We start from the raw sequence: 19164 nt of genomic DNA on the forward strand, positions 1-19164 counted from the left end.
ATATATTGGACAGACGAGCTGGACTGACGTTGTTCATCCCATTCGCATGGCTCAGGCTCAAAGTAAGGCAATCTAAATACCACGAAGCGTGGGATGTGAGTAGGCTTGTCTTCGCGACTAGATGGAGACAGCGAAAGCATCGCCTCGATCTCTTTCTTCTGGAACAGGTTGACCTGCTCGACGAGCATGTCTCTCATATCATTGTCTGAAAAGCCAGACGAGTGATCAATGGCGGACGCTGCGCGCCTGTAGGATATGGTAGAGATGATTGACGGTCGAGCATCCCCCAAGGGGTCGTAGGGTTCGTCGAAATCATCAGCGTTGTGTTCGACAGGGGCGGAGGGGTTGTTATCATGCAGGATATCATATCGCTCTCCGAAATCACTAAAAACCATTGTGAAGTTGGAGATGAGCTCTGCTGGTGACCAGTCAGTTGACAGCGAGCGTCATGCAAGGATGTTACGCTTACCGCCCCGAAAGCGTAATCACAATCAGGAAAAGGAAGCGACGCGTTGCATTCGAGCGTCAGCGGGATGGAAGATATTACAATTGCCATGCAAGCTCGAGCTGAAACCGAAATAAAAGGACAAGCCCCTGCACAGCCTCGCATCCGCATGCCTGTAATCCGTAAGCGCACCAATAACTCACCGGAAGGAATCACCTCGACAACTTCGGCCTTGCCAAAGCAATCGGACTGCCGATCACAAAAAACCTTGATGTACCCTCCAGTGATTGGTGCATCGAGATCGAGTGCAGATTGACCGCTAGAAATGTCAGTACTCGGCAAGCCAAGAGGCTGAAAGAAGTACAGGACAGCGTACTGACGATGGAAATGGCAGCGCTCAGTCAGAAAAACTCATACCGAGTACAACGAAGCGCAAGATATGAATGAGAGGACCAGTGAAGATGCGCCGGGTAGATGCTGTTTGGAAAATTCCATGGTATACAAACAGTATTTGTACATATCAACATCTCCTCCATCCAACACCACCATCATCTTGATCATGAGCGCGGCCGACTCTCATCACCCTTCCTACTCTCATTAACCAGCGCGCCCCAAGCATCACCCCCCGCACTCCTCTCCCGCTCCGCAGCCTGATAAATCTCACTCAGACTACCACCGCCAATCGCGCGAAGCCCTCCATTGCTGTACAGCTCCAAAATTGACTCGACGTACTCCTCCTCACCACCAGCAAGCCTATGCTTGATAGCGAGATCCGCCTTCAGCAGCGCGGTTTCGAGGTATGCCCTTCGTTCGGGATCCAAGTTCTCATTGGTAGAAGCAGTCTCCGCTTCCGCGATGAGAGCAGCGTTGTAGGCCTTCTTGTTGGCATTGTAAGCTTCGATACCACCTGCTTCTGCTACCTTCGCGTCATGTGCGGCGCTCTTGATCTTGCTCCAGGCTTCGATGCCGCCGGCTTCGTCGATTTCCTTGCGTCTCCGCTGGTTGAAGGTGATTCTCCTGGCGGCGTTATCGCTGATGTCAGGAAGGTTGAACTTTGACCTGGTTTCATCTAGGTCTTGCTGTGTGATGCCTGCTTCTTTCACTATCTGTTTCTTTCTGAGTCTCTCTGCTTCGCGCTCTTTGGCTCGGATGAAGGCTAGTTTGAGGCCCTCTTCTATGCTGTCGACGGCGTCGCGGGAAACGTAACGCTCCGCGGCCTTGACTGCTTTGGTGTACTCGAGGGCGGCATCGGCCCGCACTTTGTACGCTCTTGGGCCCTTTTTCTTTGGGTCGGTTACGTCTTTGACTTCCTCTCCGGACCACATCTCTTGGTCCTCCGTCTCCATGAACTCTAGGCTCTCGAGTGCGCCGTCGGGCATGTTTTCGGAGAGCGTACCGTGGGCAGCTTTGTTCTCGGCGGTCATTTGGGGTGTAGGCCATTGCTTGTCGATTGTGGCCTGGTCTATGCCGAGAGCCGCAGCTTCTGCCCGTAACCGATCAATGACTTCCGGCTTCTGCATCAATGTCCATCGTAGCGCCCATCCCATAGGTCCGAGCTCTTTGATGCGTGCTACATTGTCCTTGAGCAGGTACTCATCCAGCCCGCCCTCACGGTCCATGGTCTTGAGAACCTTGGCGGTGATGCGCAGCTTTATCTTCTTCTTCAGTGCGACCGAGTATAGGCTTTTGGAGAGCACATTGGGCTTCCAGTTGCGCCGTGTCTTCGTTTCGGTGTCTTTGGAGACATTGTTGCCAAAGCGTATCATCTGGTCGCCGTATAGACCCTTGTTGGCCTGCTTGAACAGCTGATGGGCGCCATAGGGGTATGGGGGGATGTATGCATCTTTCGGGATGATGTTCATGGGAAGATGGGAGCCGAGATCACCGCCGCGTCGTCGCTGTAGTGGGTTCTTCACTGCGGGCGTGGGCGCCGTCGTCGCGTACGTTCGGCAGGTTGACTGGGCCGGGCGAAGGGCCAATCCCTGGGCTGCGGTGCGCCCAGATATTAATTGAGTTCGGGCGTGCATTGTAAGAGAGGTTCGAGACAGCGGTGGTGCCGTCGTGATGGAGTGGGCGCTGTGCTCGGTAGTCCGCAAATTCGAGATGCTGCCAGCACGGACCCTCAGCCTGACGTCTAGCTCTACAATTGCGGGCGGGAGTGCCATGGAACTTCATGACTCTCCCAATCGCCTGAATTCTTTCCCATAAATCACTCATACCCGAAATTCTTCTGTTGTAAAATTACTGTTCTTCATACATTGTATCCCACGTCCAACCGCGCACATGGCAGACACTCCCCAGCAACCCTCCACTGCAAACATCGCAGCCGCATGCGCCATACTCGCTGGTGTAACAGGCTACATGATCGGACAAGCAAAGTCACTTGGTTTCCTCGGAGGCAGCCCAATCTCTCAACCAAAGAAATCCGAGAAGAAAGAAAAGGCAGAAGACTCAGAAAATTCAGAAGACGAATCGAGCGATGAAGACGACGACAGCGCGCCTGCAGAGTTTCCAGGTCACAACGAGGAGTGCAAGATGGTATTGGTAGTACGAACAGATCTCGGCATGACAAAAGGTATTGCGATTCTTGACACATTTCTATCATCTGCAAGATGTCTAACCATGTGACAGGCAAGATTGGCGCACAATGCGGACACGCGACATTAGCCTGCTACAAGCACTTCCTCCGACACGCACCGGAATCGACGTTGCTAAAGCGCTGGGAGCGAATGGGACAAGCCAAGGTGGCATTACAAGTCAAGAGCGAAGAAGAGTTAGAGTTGTTGCAGGCGCAGGCACTGAGCCTAGGATTGGTGGCACACATTATCCACGATGCGGGACGGACACAAATCGCGAGTGGAAGTGCGACAGTACTGGGTGTCGGTCCTGCACCCAAGGGCGTCATAGATCAGGTTACTGGGCACCTCAAGTTGCTGTAAAGAGGCCTTGGGCATGGCGCTGCGTGCGACCCTGTCGACCAACGCAGTGGAATCAACTGAAAGGGCAAGGTGACGCCACGTCTCGAACATGACTCGTATGCATACCCGAGAGCTCTGGAGCAACGGTCGTGAAGCTCGCATCCGGTCAGGAGCGTGTGGTGATGGGAATTCGAGACGAAATTGCATGATGCACAAAGGCAATTTGCAAGATTCGGGAATTTTCGCCGAACATGGCGGTGAAACGTACGCAGGACGGCTATGGCGGTTTAACTGTAACGCGTGTACGGGTGCGCTATTCACCGGAGGCGAGAACAAACGAAAATGTCGAGTGCGTCTTGCTGTTGAGCGACGCGTGTTGTCCAGGGACTCCTGCTGGCAGCCGCGGGACGGGCCCTGGCTGCCCAACAAATGCTAGCTGCCATGTGCGCATGATTGATGGAATTCCGCGCGCCTGGGAAAGATCTACAGGTCTCGTGATGTCAAAATAATCATAGCTTCCGTGCAGCGCAGAGGAATGATGTGCATAAAGCTTGCGCAGTGTAACTGTTTACCATGTATGGGGAGGAGTTTGATGCATTAGTGGTTCGTGGAGCGTGTAACAAGGTATGACGTGCATGCACTAGGCGGAAGCAATAGTGGCGGTGGTCGATGAGGTTGCGATGTCGCCCGAGGTGAGCAAGTACAGAGATATAGTGCGCGTAAAACCTGCCCACACGTGGACACTGAGATGGGTGCGACATTTGTCTGTCCCAGACTGTGGTATCGAGCCGAGATATTAACTGGCTGTTTGAGAGTTACAGCACACCTAGGTAATACTGAGTGGAGCTCTGCATCAATGAGGAAGCGGGTACAAGGATGCCTGTCATACCATTATTCTACTTATGCCAGAAATTGCAGCGCTTCATGCAGCAGCGGCACCTCTCCACCAGCTCGTGGCGCCTAAGACGAATACTATCACCATAGCGTCGCTCACAACTGTTTTGTAAATGACGCTGTACCTGCCTACAGTCCTCACATAGCCCGAATACGGTGCTGGTAGGATGCCAGCGACCGTGCTGAGAATGCCGCTTCCCTGTAATTGGCCCTTTTCGATGAAATAGCGCGAGGACTGCAAGACCACTTCGAAAGTCGCGAAGAGATAAAAGAAGTGCGCAAAGTTCTGCGCTGGGGTCGATTGGCTGACCCAGTCATCCTCCAGCACATTATCGCGTGACATCTTGGATCCGGTAAATGGTGTTTGCAGGACAATGTAGACGGCGAGGCCAAACGAGAAGACAGAGTGTACTAAGCGCCAGATCCACGCCGAGGATTGCTCTGGCAGCGGCTCGGAGGCACCGGCACCACCCTGCATGGCCGAGAACATACTGGCAAGATCGGGTGGCATGCCGCCTGGTGGTGCGCCGCCCTGACCTGGGGCACCGGGCATGCCAGGCATACCACCAGCGCCAGCGCCCATCATCTGCTGGAGCATGGCCATCATGGGATCCTGCGACGCATCCGAGCCTGGGCCGGGGCCAAATGGGCCGGACTGGCCTCCCTCGAAAGCGAATGGCGAGGGGAGACGAGGCTGCGATGCCGGCGCGTAGTGGTGTTGCGAAATATCCACCTCATCTGGATCTGGAGTAGCCGTGCCAGACCCAGCGGGTGTAAACTGGGACGGGGTGGAAGCGGGTTTGACTAGAATGCCATTAGCCGTGCATTCACGCTGTTGTAGGACGGAGCTAGGGGGGACTATGTGGAGGCTAATGTATTCGAAAGGAAGGAGTCGTTACCTGGCACGTCTTTCTCGAGTTCGCTGAGCGGCTTTGGTGGGCCGCCCTGGAGAGCAGTAATCTGCTGGAGACGTGAGGCGCCGGATTTGGCAGCCAGCCGCTCTCTGCGCAGTCTGGCCTTGGTCTGGGCGGGCGACTCGCCGGGCAGCGCGCTAGTCGCGGAAGCGGGAGAATCAGCCATGACTGCGGTGGGGTGATGTAGAGAGTTGAGCTGTCGCGGTAGTTATCAATCGTGATCGCAGCCCTCACTATTGTTTGGAGGGGCTGAGGTCATGGCTTGGCACGAAACTAGCGGAAGGCGCGACGGAACGTCGGAATCTCCCCGCTAGCACTGGCACTATCTGCACCTCTTCACATGAACGGCGACATGCCGAGCGTCTCCTTGCCACTCCCGACGTTTGCTAACCTCTCACTCGATCGCAACACTATTGCGAAGTTTGCCATCCCGACAGCCTGGGTCACTATCGCCCGTCACACGCGCGGTACGGGCCGTGTGATGTCCATTTGCCGGTCATCTTTGACCGATTAGGCTGGCCAGCACTCCTGCTTCTGGTGGAGTCGCTTTAGCTTACGACTCTCTTACGAACATTGCAGCCCAAAGGATTCCGCGGATGCATCTTCTATGTCCACTCAACATACGAGGAAAGCTAATGCAGTATTCGCCTGCTGTACCACTAACATGCATGCCGCTTGCAGCTTCCGGGCCTCTGGCTTGACCCGAGGATCGGGCCCATGGGAGGAGATATGGAAGCGATCCTTGTAGACCTGCGGTTTTCTTGCATGTCGGTCCCCAGTTCCAGCCAGTACAGGATGGACTACTGTGCTTCGTAAGCCCCTTTTCGATACGCATCCTCGCCTCCTGCCAGCTATTACTCAAAGTTATCAGATTGATCCTGGGACCCATGATGGCCGCCGCATGGGAAATCTGTATCAAGCGATATTGTGATACGAATGCCCTGCCAGTGTCATTCACCATTCTTCTGGTGCTGGCGCCGTGCTATGTTTTCTCCACTGGGCGTTTCCGTCACTATAACCCCTATACACACCATGCGGACCATGGCCAGTTACTGCTCCTCACCCACATGTCACCGAATTCGTTAAATCGCTGTAGCGCTGCACCCGAATAGGTCATGAAGGATGGCCTTCAGCAAACTCGATGCCCAAACACATCCTAGAGATCTCCTGCATTCGATAACGAATCGAACTTGGCGGTAGTCGAGCGTGCCTGCCCAATTCTTTGAAATTGCAAAAGACCCACTTTAGCGGTTGCTCTTGCTGCTGTCGTAGCACAGCATCTATATCGCTCCTACCTAGACGACGAGGCGAGCGACAGCTCCTTCCACCGGGTTGTGCAACGGGTGTGACGCGCTCGATAAACACGTTCCCTACTCTTGAAAATTTATTTCTAGCTTTGGTTTCGTCCCAGCCCTTCTTCCCACGTCCCTCCTTCTTGTGACATTCACCTACCGACATGTATCCAAGAATGTTTGTTCCAAGCACCATGGCTGGGAGACAACCTTTCCGGTCGGGTTTCGCTCACGCAGCACGTCTACTATCGCATCACAGAACTCAATCGACCTTGGCCGCTCAGAAGCCCTACTGGGATCACATCCAACCATGGAAGGACGTCTCCGCAGAGGAATTCATCTCTTATAGATGGCAGGTACGTCAATACCAATCTCTTTGGATCCCCGTGATATACGTTTCGATACAGGACTGACTTTCTTAGCTTCGCAATACCGTCTCCGATAAGCACAAGCTTTATCAGTTCCTCAATACAGCTTTGCCTGACAAACTACTGCGCTCGCAGCATGATCAACTCCGGAAGATTCGTACGAAGAACGATTTCATCGAGGATGCTGTGCGTAACCCATCAGCTCGCACCACCCTATACACATGTTGATGCTGACACGAATACAGATCGCTGCTATCAAGCTGGCACCCATGGCCATCCGCCTAACACCACACGTACTCTCGCTTGTTGATTGGCAAAACGCCGTGGATGATCCTATCCGGCGACAATTTCTTCCACTTAGAAGCGGCATCATCCCGGATCACAAGAACATGGAGCTGGACTCTTTGCACGAAGAAGCAGACAGTCCTGTCCCTGGATTAGTCCACCGATATCCTGGAAGAGCTTTGTTCCTGGCCACATCAATCTGCCCTGTCTACTGTCGCTTCTGTACGCGCTCCTACGCAGTCGGTGGAAACACTGATACCGTATCGAAGAAACCACAAAAGCCCAGCCGCAAGCGATGGGAAGTCATTTTCGATCATATCGCCAACGATGAGTCGCTCGAAGACATTGTTGTTTCCGGTGGTGACGCCTACTTTTTGCAGCCCGATCACATCAAAGAGATTGGCGAGAGACTACTCAACATTCCGCACATCAAACGGGTCCGATTTGCTTCGAAGGGGCTGGCCGTAGCTCCTGGTCGCATACTTGATGATAGTGATCCATGGGTCGACAGCTTGATTGAAGTATCTAACAAAGGTCGAGAGTAAGTCGTTCGTCTACCTACCTATATGTAATGAGGCTAACATAACTGCGCAACTTTCAGCATGGGCAAGCAAGTCTGCCTTCATACCCACATCAACCACGCCAACGAAATCACGTGGATAACAGAGCTTGCTGCGAACAAACTTTTCAAGCATGGTGTTATCGTGCGCAACCAGTCTGTCCTCTTGAAAGGCGTCAACGACGACTTCGGGCCGCTGTCAGACCTCATCAAGAAGCTCTCAAACATCAATATACAGCCTTACTACGTCTACCAGTGTGATATGGTGCAGGGCATCGAAGATCTCCGGACACCTCTCAGCAAAATCATCGACCTCGACAAGGAACTCCGAGGAACTCTGTCCGGCTTCATGATGCCGTCTTTCGTCATCGACCTCCCTGGAGGTGGTGGCAAGCGTCTTGTCTCTACATATGAGACATACGAGGACGGCGTCGCGGAGTACAAGGCGCCTGGTCTTCCGGGTCTCAAAGGCACGAGAACATACACGTACTTCGATCCGAAACCTGTAGAGTCAGACGTCTTGGAAGAGTTCCGACAAGGCCAGGTCCAGGCCCTGGAGAGAGGCGAGACGCTCGAGCAGTTCTTTGCCAAGTCACCGCCTCGCCCACCGATCCCTACTGGACCAATGCTGCCTACGCCACAGCAATCTCCCCGGCCATATCCAGGTATGATGGTGGAGCGACCTCAGCCATGGACACATGAACAAGCGCGTACTGAATCGGCATATGCGTAATCACGTGACGCGCGTTACGCGCTCGCCAGCAACAGCGTCTTGTACGGCACACACTTTTCCAACGTCAGAGGCGCGGCATTCGAACATAGACATACATTGACGACGAAACGGCCACATACCATTACGGCCGCTACCCTTGATCCTCTTCGGGTTCAAACAGGATAAGAATTTGGCCCAACGTTTCATACCACCTTATAATATTCGCTCACTTCTTTGTATCCGTTATCATCTTACATGTTCTTTACTGTCCGTTCTTTGTATCGAGAATGGTACTGCAGATACTGCGCAAAAGTTTCAATCTTACTTCATTTTATATCTACATAGATAGATTCATATAAGAATTTCACCCTTTGTTTCTCATACCACCGATTAAGAATACTCTGTTATCGTCAGCGCCACCAGTTTACAACATATGTCCCCATGTGCCCCCATCAGCATCACCAGATGTCATGGCTGAAGAGAAGGCTTCGTTCTCGCGCACCTTGTTGACCGTGTCTTCCTGCACGCTTCGCCAGATAGTCTGCTTATAGAACTTCGGCAAGCCTCAACACTGCCTAGTCATCATCGAACTTTCTCAATTGACATATTTCGAACGCCAACATACTTGGTACTCGTCACCTAGCTCCCAGGTCATAATTGCACTACCCAGAATAACCTTCTCCTCAGCGAAAGTCCTTGAGCTGGTTGTGCACGATATTTTCCCGCCCTTCTGCTAGACTCTTGTCAATGGCTATATGCGCGCTGGCATGTACCGAGGTCTTGTGTACGATGGCATCGTCCGAATTGCGGTATTCGGCTAAAATCGTACCTGTCGATGTCGGCGATGATATTTGTATTCATGTCTTTGCTACGAAGTTCAAGGTGAAGGGCTTGCAATAGCTTTAGATGATTCTCACATATATCAGCGCGCGTAATTCGATATGGGGAAGCGAACTAGGACCAAAAGATAAGGAATGGAGAACACGGGACTAGAGAAGATGGTACTTAGAAAGTATATTTGCTTTGCAATTATTGTGTATATGGTTCCCACTCTGTGCTGTGCTTATACTGTTGTGCTGCCACATTCATCACATCGGTTATACTCAAGAAGCCCTGAAGAAAGATTGCAACGGATTGATATTAAGAAATGAATCAAGGATTAAGGATTATACCTAGGCTTTCCAGCCCTTCTAAGCTCCCTGTCGGTACACTATTACGTCTCTAGCACCCCAAGAAGAAATCATCAATGCGCCAAGTCATCGCACCGCGCGAATTGAACAAGCACTCCAACTCCCCAAAGGTCGACTGGGCCACAAAAGTACCTCCATAGTAGGTTGGTCCTGAGATCCACGAGTTGGTACGTTCAGTGCCGCTCTGCGAGCTCAGTCCTGTGCCGATCATATAGCAGCTGATAGAGCCAGCTGGGGAGGCCGTGGCGAAGTATTTGTACGAGAAGGTGTATGTAACGCCCCTGGTCAGACCGTAGATTTTTTGGTTCAGAAGAGTGCCGGTGCCTGAATTGCCTCCTGTCACGCTGTAGGAGGAACCACCACTTGGGCCGCCAGGGCCCACTCCCCATGCGATTGGTCCGTTGGCGCCGTACTGGGACTGTGTCCAAGCTGCCATCCCATACTCAAAGCCGGGATTGTTGACGAGATTGACGCCACGAGCAGTGCATGTCGGCGCCGCAGCAACTACCGAGGTGACGATGGTAGTGCGGACAGGCAGAGTGGTAGTGACTAGTACAGTGCCGGAGCTGACGGTCGCAGTGGTGGTAGCAGAAGTGGTAGTGGTTTCTGTGACGGGAGTAGCTTGAAGGCTGCAGGCTGCAGAGACAGCACTGGGAGCAAAGTCGGCAAGAGCAGCAGGCGTATCCTGAACGGCGACCTCGCGCTTTTGGGGGGCTTGAGTGACCGTTGTGGTGGTCGTGGTCACAGGCGCATCGGTGATTACAACAGTCGTAGCGGGAACAGTGGCAGTTACAGTAGCGATCACAGTCGAAACCTGCGTCATGTATCCAAGGAACGTAGAGCAGAATGGCTGTAGCGACGAAGCAATGATAGCGGACTTGGCGGCGGCGACATCGCAGGGCAGCTTGGGCTTTCCAGGATCAGCGGTGTTGGAGTACGAGTAGCTGGACGCAATCGTGTAGTGGTCGTCTCCACGGTACTGGCCATCGTTGACAGCAACGCTCTTCGCCCATTTCTGGGTGTACATTGAGCAGTATTGGCCTTGGGGCTCGCCGTTCTTCATCAAGACGTAGGTGTTGAAGAATTTGCACAGCATGCGGCTGTTGAGGTGCTCGACGTTCCATTTTGTCTCGGCTTCGCATGCTGCGGCGCAACGGGCGGGTTCGAAGGGCTGGCCATCGTTGAAGAGCTTGTAGCCCATGTACTAGACTGAAGTCAGCGGTTGTTTGTGAATGAGGTAGCTATAAGATACTTACAGTATCGTCACCGTTACAGTCGTTTGGGGCGTTGATGGCGACGTTTCCAAGAGACTCGCCGCTGTAGCCGTCTACAGATACCACACGCTCGCTGTCATAGCCTAAAATCTGTTAGTAAGTCTGCGGTTCAACCCTGCTAAAGGTTCATGGACATACCGTTCGATCCAGCAATGACTACGTGGAAATCCGCGCGCCACTGTCCGCTGTTGACAGCTGTTTCGGCGGTCACAGGGCTGCCCCACAGTACACACTTGATGACTGTGGTGCTAGCGGGGTTGGAGCAGGAATCGGCGGGAACTACAGAAGGGTCCCTCTCGTAGACTGTAGACAATGTCAGTAAGAGGGAGTCAGGTAACGCTTCGGGGAGTAACACTTACAGATGTTGAACGCTGAACATCCTTCCTTCTCAGTGCAAGAGTCGGCACAGGCTTGAGTGTCGTAGGTATCCAAGGTCTTGTAACCAAGATATGCCACGGCGTTGTTGCTGCCCTTCAGGTTCTTGAACTTGTTGACATAGCCAGTCGGTGTTGAGGCATCAGTAGCAGCCTTCGAGATCTCTTCCATGACAAGGAAAGCTTCCGGAGAGTCGGGACTTGGAACTGGTCCTTTTCCGAGAGGCTGTTCTGAGCAGTCCCAACCTCTCCGCTTTAGTGACTTGTCGGCAGATGCAGGATCCGCAAGGACAGAGGCGAATGTGTCGGCAACCACAGCATCAGGAGAGTACGGAACGACCTTGGTACCAGCACCCTCACCAAGCGGAGTCTCGGTGATTGGCGCGGCGGGTATCTCAGCGACCTCACCAAGAGGAATTGATTGAGGCAGAGCTGCTGCGCAGCTTGTCATGGCCAAAGCCGTGAAAGCGTGAACCGAACGCATAGTGAACGAAGGGGAGGAGTAGAAGGCTGAGGAGAAGATGTCGGCGATTGCTGCTGATGCGTAACTCTGTACCTGGGCACAAACAATCTTTATAGCTGTTCATGTTGGAGGTTCACAACACACTCCAGCGGAGCTGCCGATGCGATAGATCTGTGGCGTTGGTCTCGAAGTATCATGGTGAGCTGAGTTCGACGAGCCTCGTCCCCAGATTCTTTCAGCCCGTTCGAATGTGCAGATTGGACAAGGGACTAAACTCGCGTGATGGTAAGAGTGTGTACATAGGCGAGTATGCCAAGCGCAGACCAACGATAGCTGGACTTGGCCTCGAAGTGCAGGGCTGAAAAGATGTTCCCAATCTGGTAAGACGAGTACTTAGGCTTGCCATGACTAGAGTGAATGCGGAATCCAGCAGTCTCGTGGGAGACGAGGTGTCGCTCCATCAATCCGAGATCTCGGGAGGATTGTCTGGGGACTCGGGCGTGAGCGATGTTAGCGGCGGCATTTCACCACGTGCGCTGCGAGAGTCTTGCCGAAGCCTTCCTCACTTGGGTACCGTCTCTTCGTTGTTCGACCCGATGCAGCACAAGGGAAGTGAAACTAAGTTCTTTCCCCTGGTGAAAGTGTACACATCGAGGTAAGCGAGGATCGCTACCTTTATTGGTGGCTTGCTGGCGCCTCAGAGCGGCTCGTGCCTGAAACTAAAAGAAAAGGTCCGAGCCAGCAGCCTCTCCAGCCTCGCTGGGCCCAGGCTTCCCCACGACAAATGCACACTAACTGGCAAAGCGACATCTGGGCCATCGATGGAAGCACCGGAGAAGAGTGTGCGGTGCCAAGTCTAACTGCTGTTTGCCATGGTGGCCTCGTCTCACGCCGCTCACCGCCGCATGCGCCCACGGGCGATCACGGGAAAAGCACTCGGTACCATGACCTTGGGACGGCAGTAGCAAGCCACAAGACGAAGATAGACGCAAGGCTCAAATCGATGTCAAACAGAACCCACGTCAACATCGCATCCTCGTAACCTCATGCTCCCGAGGTCTGTTTGAATGGTAACAAGCTACACAAGGGCTGCATGAGTGCGTTGGAGTTTCCACCAAGTCGTGTGCACTCAAGGCTTAACAAGGGCCTTCAAGCACCAAGGGCGCCAGCGCAGAACAAGCGGGAACTCCGCATACAAGCGAAGGCTGTGGCTACCTGAGTATCTCAGTCTATCCCCTTACTCGTGATGAGCACGACAAGTGTCTAGCGCCACCAGTGTGCTCGCTGGGAAAAGGCTAGCACGAGCTTGATGGAAATTTGTGCCTGGGAATGACTATGGATTCGAACGACAACACAAGCATTCGTTATCGTGTATCTGTTGCTCTTCACAACTTTGAATCACCGAATGCATGCAACGACTTCAAGACATACACATGAGTGCTTGAGGTCTCTGTATCAATGGATAGCATGTCTCGTAGTACAAACTCCTGGAGATTATACCACGAAACACGCTATCCACCGATACAGAGACCTCAACCCCAAGAACCCCACCCCTCACAACCCCCTAGCCAACTTCGCCGCAGTCTTCAACCCAGTCCCCGGTCTCACATCACCAACCCACATACTCTCCGCATCCCCATCAATCCCCTTCCTCGCCTTCTCAAACGTCTCCTCCATCTTTGACCTCAATCCGCCTTCCTCATCAACCCCACTATCCTTACCCCACAACTCCAACGCCCTCTCCATATCACCGCAAGCAAAGATATACTCGCCCAGCGCCATGTGTACAGTACCAAGCACATACCACGTCTGCGCCCTCTCGCGGTCGGTGAAGAAAGAGGGTTTGTTGGGCGGGATAAGTTCGACGGGGATGGAATGAAACCAAGGGTTTGAGGCAGGGGAGGGAGCGTCGCATGCCAGACTGAGGGCTTGAGAAACTGATTTCTCGGCTTGGAGTAGATCTTTCGCTGCTTTTCTGATCTCGTCTGTTGGGTTCGATGTTCGCAACCAATGCTTCGTTGACGTGAGGCCCCGAAGTGGGATGGAAAGACTGATGCCGAGGCCCAGTTCTGTCTTCCAGCGTAGTCGTTGCATGGACTTGTTGAAGTCCTCCTCTTGCGAATGCAGGGTTTCGGCATGTGTCAGGTAGCCGTACGTCAGCGCGATGATAGTAGCTTGAGCATACTCATTTGCAAGCGCATACTCTTCCTTCTCTCTCGCTTCATCCGCTAGATCAGCCAGTTCTTGTACACTGGCCATATACGCCTCTGCTGTAAACTTCTCGCTCATCATGTTACTTGACAGTCCCTCCGCATACCGCGGAAGCAGATTCTGGCCATCGACTTCCACCTTGCCAAAGCCGCTGATAAGACGGAACAGCTCGAGCAGATCTCCTTGCAGTTTAGAAACAGGGAAACCATACGTATTTACCACGTTGAGGAAGAGACTGCGTCCTTGAGCCCATGTCTTTGTTGCGCGGCTTGCTTGGTCAAGGAAGTTGATAAGCCGTGGGAGATATTGGGCTGGGAACATGACAGAAGCACGCTTCTGCGCGCTGTTCTTCTCCACAAGGACGATCTCAAGAGCGTGGCGCGTACTCTTCTCCACTACCTCACTCTTCGCTGTCGAGAAAAGCAGCCCAGAGTCTTCCAGCAACGTCTTCGCATGCCGGGCGTCGCTTGTGTAAACATCGAACCTAACCCAAAGATTCTTCTCGTAGAAATACGACAACGCATCTTTGCTTATCTCCTTGTTGACAAGGAACAGCGCTGTGTTCACGGGGAACGGGTTGCGTGACGCGGAGAAGGTCAAGATGCCTTCGTCTTTGGAGATGGTGTGCGTGTAGGACACGTTGGGTGCGCCGTGGTTTACAAGTTCGGTGTCGAGACAGTGCTTGTAGATGTTGTTGCGGACGGATGGGGGGAGGTCGGTTAGACCGAGAGGTCGCTTTCGGGGTGTCTCGGTGAGGGAGGCTGCTTTCATTTTGGTGGCGAGCGTGTTGGCGGTTGCTTCCATTGAGTCGCGCTTCTCGGCTGGGATTGGGGCGGTGGTTGCCATGGTTGGATTTGGGGGGTTGGGAGGGCTTGGTTTGATGTTAGTTGGGTTTGAATGGACTTCGCGACATCAAGTTATGATATCGCCAAATAGCATTGCTTTTGCTTTTGCTGCTTACCTGGTTTGAGTAGCTGCACCAGCGCTGTGATTCAATCTGATGATGATATTGGCAAACTTCAGGCCGCTTCACGCGATTCGCAAGCTCAGCAACGTCAAATGTCAACTCAATTGATCAAGAAGCAATCAAAGAGAAACGAATATGATCCTACGAGCAAGCATGAGCTCCATTGCGGGGTTTTATAGCTATCCCCAGCTACAGAGGGGTACCTGCCATCAAGTGCGGGGAAACAAGGATACATGTGGAGATCACCAGTACACGCGCGTGCGGATCCGAGTATGTTCCGCTCTCAACTTATAAGCTTTCTGGCTATACAACTACACAGCCAAAGTACATGCGTAGTGCTGATGGCACGCGCACGTGAAAGGTGCGGGGAAGCTCTAGTCCGCCCAATCGGCCGCTAGCCACCTCCGCCGGGTTGAGCCTCATTGTCAGGTACGTACATGTGTCGATCTACTCTACAAATGCGGTAAACGCCTTGAGCGGCTTCGTGGCCTTGAGCTCTAGCTCTACGCCTGGAGCGACAAAGAAAATGTAGCCGGCGCTGAGCTTGTATTCCTTGCCGTTGCCCTTCATGGTTGCCTCGCCTTCGGTCACGATCATGACACTTGGTCCACCGAGCGACCGGATCGTCTCGGAATCGCCATCGCCCATGGTTGTGGCTAGCATGCTGAATTCGCTCAATGGTGGCGCGTACAGCTGCGTCTTGCCGTTCTTGCTTCCATCGAAAGGCTTTGCTGGTAGGATCGCCTCCTTGGCGTCGTGTGGTGTGAAAGTCAAACTTGAGCAGAACATGTCGATGTTGTCGCGGTCGGCGCGTGGGCAGAAACCAGTGTTCAAGACGTTGTTTGATCGGGCCATGCACTCGATAATATCACCGGAGAGATATGCGTGGATACCGTCGGCCGGGATGTAGATGCTGTCGCCAGCCTTGAGCTGGAGGTAGTTCATGGTGATGAGAGCAACAAGAGTTCCATTATCGGCCTTGTCGTACTGCTCAGCCAAACGAGGAATCATGTCTGGGATGTAGCTGTGTTCGCCGAATTGCTCCTTGGGAATCTTCATGAGTGCGTCGTTGGTCTTGCGTACAGCGTCCTCGGAGGCCAGCAGCATTTCCTTGACAACGTGCTTCAGAGTCTGGTCGTCGAACTCAGGCTTCTTGACTTCTGGAAGAAAGGCTTGGAGTGGTGGTAGCTGCATCAAACGCTCGATGTCTTTCAGTTGCTTGAAGCCGCAGAAAGCCTCGAAGTCGCCGAGAGCCAACGCGATCTCTGGCTTGTGGTTGGGGTCGGTGAACTGATCCGGGTTCTTTGCGTGTAGCTTGGAAGCCAAGTCTTTGTTCTGATACTGTGTTAGTTGTGGAACAGATCGATGTAGAGACGAACATACTGGGTGCAGTTGCAGAGGTAGGGCCTTCGCTATCGACAGGACCTTGGGCAGATATGGCAGCTTGGTGTGGTTGAACTTCTCGGCAGTGGTCTTTCCCACAAGCTCATCAGGGTGTCTGTCGAGCACTTTTTGAAGGTCCTCGCCAGTCTCTAAGACATATGAAGGCAATTCGGGATATGTGCCCATCCACCTGAACATGTTAGACTGCATTCGACAATGTAGTTTTGGCAACTTACATCTCAGCGTAACTTGTGTTTTCGTCAATCTTGAATTGTGTGCCTGGAGTCTTCTCGCACAAAGTCGCCGCCAGCGACTTTGAGCCCTGCTTTCCCCACGGGTACTGATTGCACTCGCATCTCAGTTGAATAACCTTTTCGACCATGATTGCGGTTTGCGATATATTAGAGAAGCTAGGATGGAATGTGATTTGAGAAATTACTCGTGAGTTGGAAGTCAATTGATGCTGGTAAGATGGCGATCAATCGCAGTTTTCTTAAGGGATCCGTCCCTTTACTGTGACAGACAGGCGACGTCATAGCGGGTAACGCAGAAGTAGCTGCAAAGCTATGAGCGTGTTGTATTAGCAAGCAGTCGTCACATCGCATGTGGATAAGGAAAGCGCTTGGCGATTGTACCGAGTTTCCGCTTTAGCTGGGAATCTGTCTTTTCGCTGGAGATTCCCATGTTGAAGATCTTGACGTAGTACGTCGCGAGTCTTGGCGAGCAATCCTCGAAGACGCTGTAATCCTTCGCTTTATCCTTCATCTTATCCTCTGGAATTAAAATAACCATAACCCGATATTAGAAAAACTATGCGATGTTTCTTTCGCATAGCGCATACACTATGGGCTCCTCGAAGGTGAAAGTCGGCGAATACGAACGTCTTCGCGGAAAGGCCAAATATCGGCAGCCTTTGGATCCCGTATCTGACTGATTGTGCTCAGCAAAGGCACGTGCTAAGTCCGTATCGTCTCTATTCTGGGATGATTGCGGGCTTGGCGAAGCCCAAGGTGTGCTATCATTGAAGTTGACGATAGCCCGCTCGGAAAGGAGATAACACAACGTGCAAGAGTTGCACCACGTGCAAGCGTGCAGGTGGCGTTGAGCAGTCACTCAAGGCGAGATGCATCAACAACTTATATGCCAATCTATATCGAATTCTAGAAGACACGCCGGTACTCAGGAAACGTGACTCCCCTCTCTCAGCCCGCTGCCCCTGCCCTGCGGCCGCTAAGGCAAGGTCCCTCCTGCCAAGGCCCATCGCATCGCATCCCATGTCGTCGCGTGTCTAGATTAAATCGACCCTTTCCGCGACCGCACAGCATCCCCCAGCCCCAGCCGTGCCCGTCTTGTGCATAGCGGCCGTCCATCTCTTTCGCATAACCCGCAATGTTCTCGTAACGAATTTCCACGCCCAATTCCCGACTTCACGATCTCCAAGTGGCCTATCACTCGCTCCGCTTTCACCAATCCCGAACCAAAACCGCAATTGCGAGTGATCTTCCCGAGACCACGGACGCTTACGACACATCATGCATTTCGCCATGCCCCCGAGGAAAACGTCGCGACCACCGCCCTATGCCGCCCGCAACCAGAGCGGAGGAATTGCGATTCCGCCTGCGCTCAAGAATCTCCTTCGCAGCAGAGCAGGACGATTGATAGTCGGCGGTGTACTGGGCTTCTTTGTCCTGATATGGATGCTGAGTGGTAGTGGAGGAACCAGCAGGAGGACAGCCTCTAAAGTTGGGGGTTGGACAGCCGCGAATATACCCAAGCCGGCGATAGGGAGCGGACCGCCTGTGGTGGTTATCACAACAATAGATCCGAAGGCGGATCCCGTCTGGACTCAAAAGATCAAGAGCAACAGGGAAGAATACGCCAAGAAACATGGTATGCCTGAACTCTCTCTTCCCACCCATTGCGATATCAGAGCAAAGGGCCATACTAACCCCATCCCAGGCTACCTCACCTTCTTCCCCACCGCAGACCAATACCCCATCGGCAACTCACCCGCGACCTGGTCGCGCGTCCCCGGCACCCGCCACGCCATGACGCTCTACCCAACCTCAACATTCTTCTGGTACCTCGACGCCACGGCGCTCATCATGAACACCGCACTCCCCATTCACACCCACCTCCTCACGCCCGCCAAACTCGAAACCCACATGATCACCAATGCGCCCGTCGTACCGCCCGACAGCGTCATCAAAACCTTCAGCAACCTCAAGGGCGACAGAATAGATTTCGTCGTTACACAGGACAAGGACGGATTGGCACCGAGCAGTTTCGTGGTCAGGAACGGGGAGTGGGCCAAGTTCTTCCTGGATGCTTGGTTCGATCCGATATACAGGAGTTATAACTTTCAGAAGGCGGAGAGTCATGCTTTGGAGCATATTGTTCAGTGAGTTTGCCCTTCATGTCCTCCTCGAGCTAAATATCGAGACTCAATTGGGTTGCATGTGAGGAGACGTTACTAATCTTTGAATCTCTAGATGGCACGGCACCATCCTCGCCAAACTAGCCATGGTCCCGCAGAACCTCCTCAACGCCTACGCAACCGGCCCCGCAAGTCCCAAAGACGGACAGTTCACAGAAGGCGATCTCGTCGCCAACTTCCCCGGCTGCGATAAAGACGGACGGGACTGCGCGAAGGAACAGGAACAGTTCTGGGCTATACTCGAACAGGGCAAGAACTAGGAAAGCAACCGCTGGTGTCACCTTGAGGGCAGTTGCGCAACGTAGGAAGGCTTTGGAGTAGAGCGTTGGAGTAAATGTGTATTGGATATATGTGAAAGAAAGACATTGGCGTAATAGGCGTATGGAAGACGCAATTGTCCTGGAGACGAGAAAGTTAACGTGACTGAATCGACGCATTACGGAGTTCATATACGGTGTAGACGAATACTATTAACATA

At 53.0% G+C, this 19164-nt stretch overlaps 8 protein-coding genes across 8 annotated transcripts; 3 read left to right on the plus strand and 5 right to left on the minus strand.

Annotated features, from left to right (window-relative positions):
* Positions 1 to 1002: 1002 nt before the first annotated feature.
* Positions 1003 to 2472, minus strand: J4E88_008094 (uncharacterized protein; the record flags this gene model as incomplete). Its single annotated transcript, XM_049401707.1, has 1 exon — positions 1003 to 2472. One exon carries the CDS (start codon positions 2470 to 2472, stop codon positions 1003 to 1005), a length of 1470 nt encoding a protein of 489 aa, XP_049252780.1.
* A 256-nt stretch (positions 2473 to 2728) lies between these two features.
* On the plus strand, positions 2729 to 3384 carry J4E88_008095 (uncharacterized protein; the record flags this gene model as incomplete). The annotated part of the gene is made up of 2 exons (XM_049401708.1): positions 2729 to 3020; positions 3077 to 3384. 2 exons carry the CDS (start codon positions 2729 to 2731, stop codon positions 3382 to 3384), a joined length of 600 nt encoding a protein of 199 aa, XP_049252781.1.
* A 901-nt stretch (positions 3385 to 4285) lies between these two features.
* On the minus strand, positions 4286 to 5337 carry J4E88_008096 (uncharacterized protein; the record flags this gene model as incomplete). The annotated part of the gene is made up of 2 exons (XM_049401709.1): positions 4286 to 5061; positions 5157 to 5337. 2 exons carry the CDS (start codon positions 5335 to 5337, stop codon positions 4286 to 4288), a joined length of 957 nt encoding a protein of 318 aa, XP_049252782.1.
* A 1715-nt stretch (positions 5338 to 7052) lies between these two features.
* J4E88_008097 (uncharacterized protein) lies at positions 7053 to 8408 on the plus strand (the record flags this gene model as incomplete). Its single annotated transcript, XM_049401710.1, has 2 exons — positions 7053 to 7657; positions 7718 to 8408. The coding sequence occupies 2 exons, from the start codon at positions 7053 to 7055 to the stop codon at positions 8406 to 8408; spliced, it is 1296 nt and encodes a 431-aa protein (XP_049252783.1).
* A 1200-nt stretch (positions 8409 to 9608) lies between these two features.
* J4E88_008098 (uncharacterized protein) lies at positions 9609 to 11709 on the minus strand (the record flags this gene model as incomplete). Its single annotated transcript, XM_049401711.1, has 4 exons — positions 9609 to 10781; positions 10834 to 10934; positions 10990 to 11154; positions 11211 to 11709. The coding sequence occupies 4 exons, from the start codon at positions 11707 to 11709 to the stop codon at positions 9609 to 9611; spliced, it is 1938 nt and encodes a 645-aa protein (XP_049252784.1).
* Positions 11710 to 13242: 1533 nt separating this feature from the next.
* J4E88_008099 (uncharacterized protein) lies at positions 13243 to 14745 on the minus strand (the record flags this gene model as incomplete). Its single annotated transcript, XM_049401712.1, has 1 exon — positions 13243 to 14745. One exon carries the CDS (start codon positions 14743 to 14745, stop codon positions 13243 to 13245), a length of 1503 nt encoding a protein of 500 aa, XP_049252785.1.
* Positions 14746 to 15313: 568 nt separating this feature from the next.
* Positions 15314 to 16631, minus strand: J4E88_008100 (uncharacterized protein; the record flags this gene model as incomplete). The annotated part of the gene is made up of 3 exons (XM_049401713.1): positions 15314 to 16201; positions 16250 to 16439; positions 16486 to 16631. 3 exons carry the CDS (start codon positions 16629 to 16631, stop codon positions 15314 to 15316), a joined length of 1224 nt encoding a protein of 407 aa, XP_049252786.1.
* A 1162-nt stretch (positions 16632 to 17793) lies between these two features.
* On the plus strand, positions 17794 to 18946 carry J4E88_008101 (uncharacterized protein; the record flags this gene model as incomplete). The annotated part of the gene is made up of 2 exons (XM_049401714.1): positions 17794 to 18650; positions 18742 to 18946. The coding sequence occupies 2 exons, from the start codon at positions 17794 to 17796 to the stop codon at positions 18944 to 18946; spliced, it is 1062 nt and encodes a 353-aa protein (XP_049252787.1).
* Between the last annotated feature and the right edge of the window lie 218 nt (positions 18947 to 19164).

The sequence above is a fragment of the Alternaria novae-zelandiae genome (assembly GCF_023758075.1).
Source record: "Alternaria novae-zelandiae strain BMP 2774 chromosome Unknown scaffold_17, whole genome shotgun sequence".
Taxonomy (NCBI): Eukaryota; Fungi; Ascomycota; class Dothideomycetes; order Pleosporales; family Pleosporaceae; genus Alternaria; species Alternaria novae-zelandiae.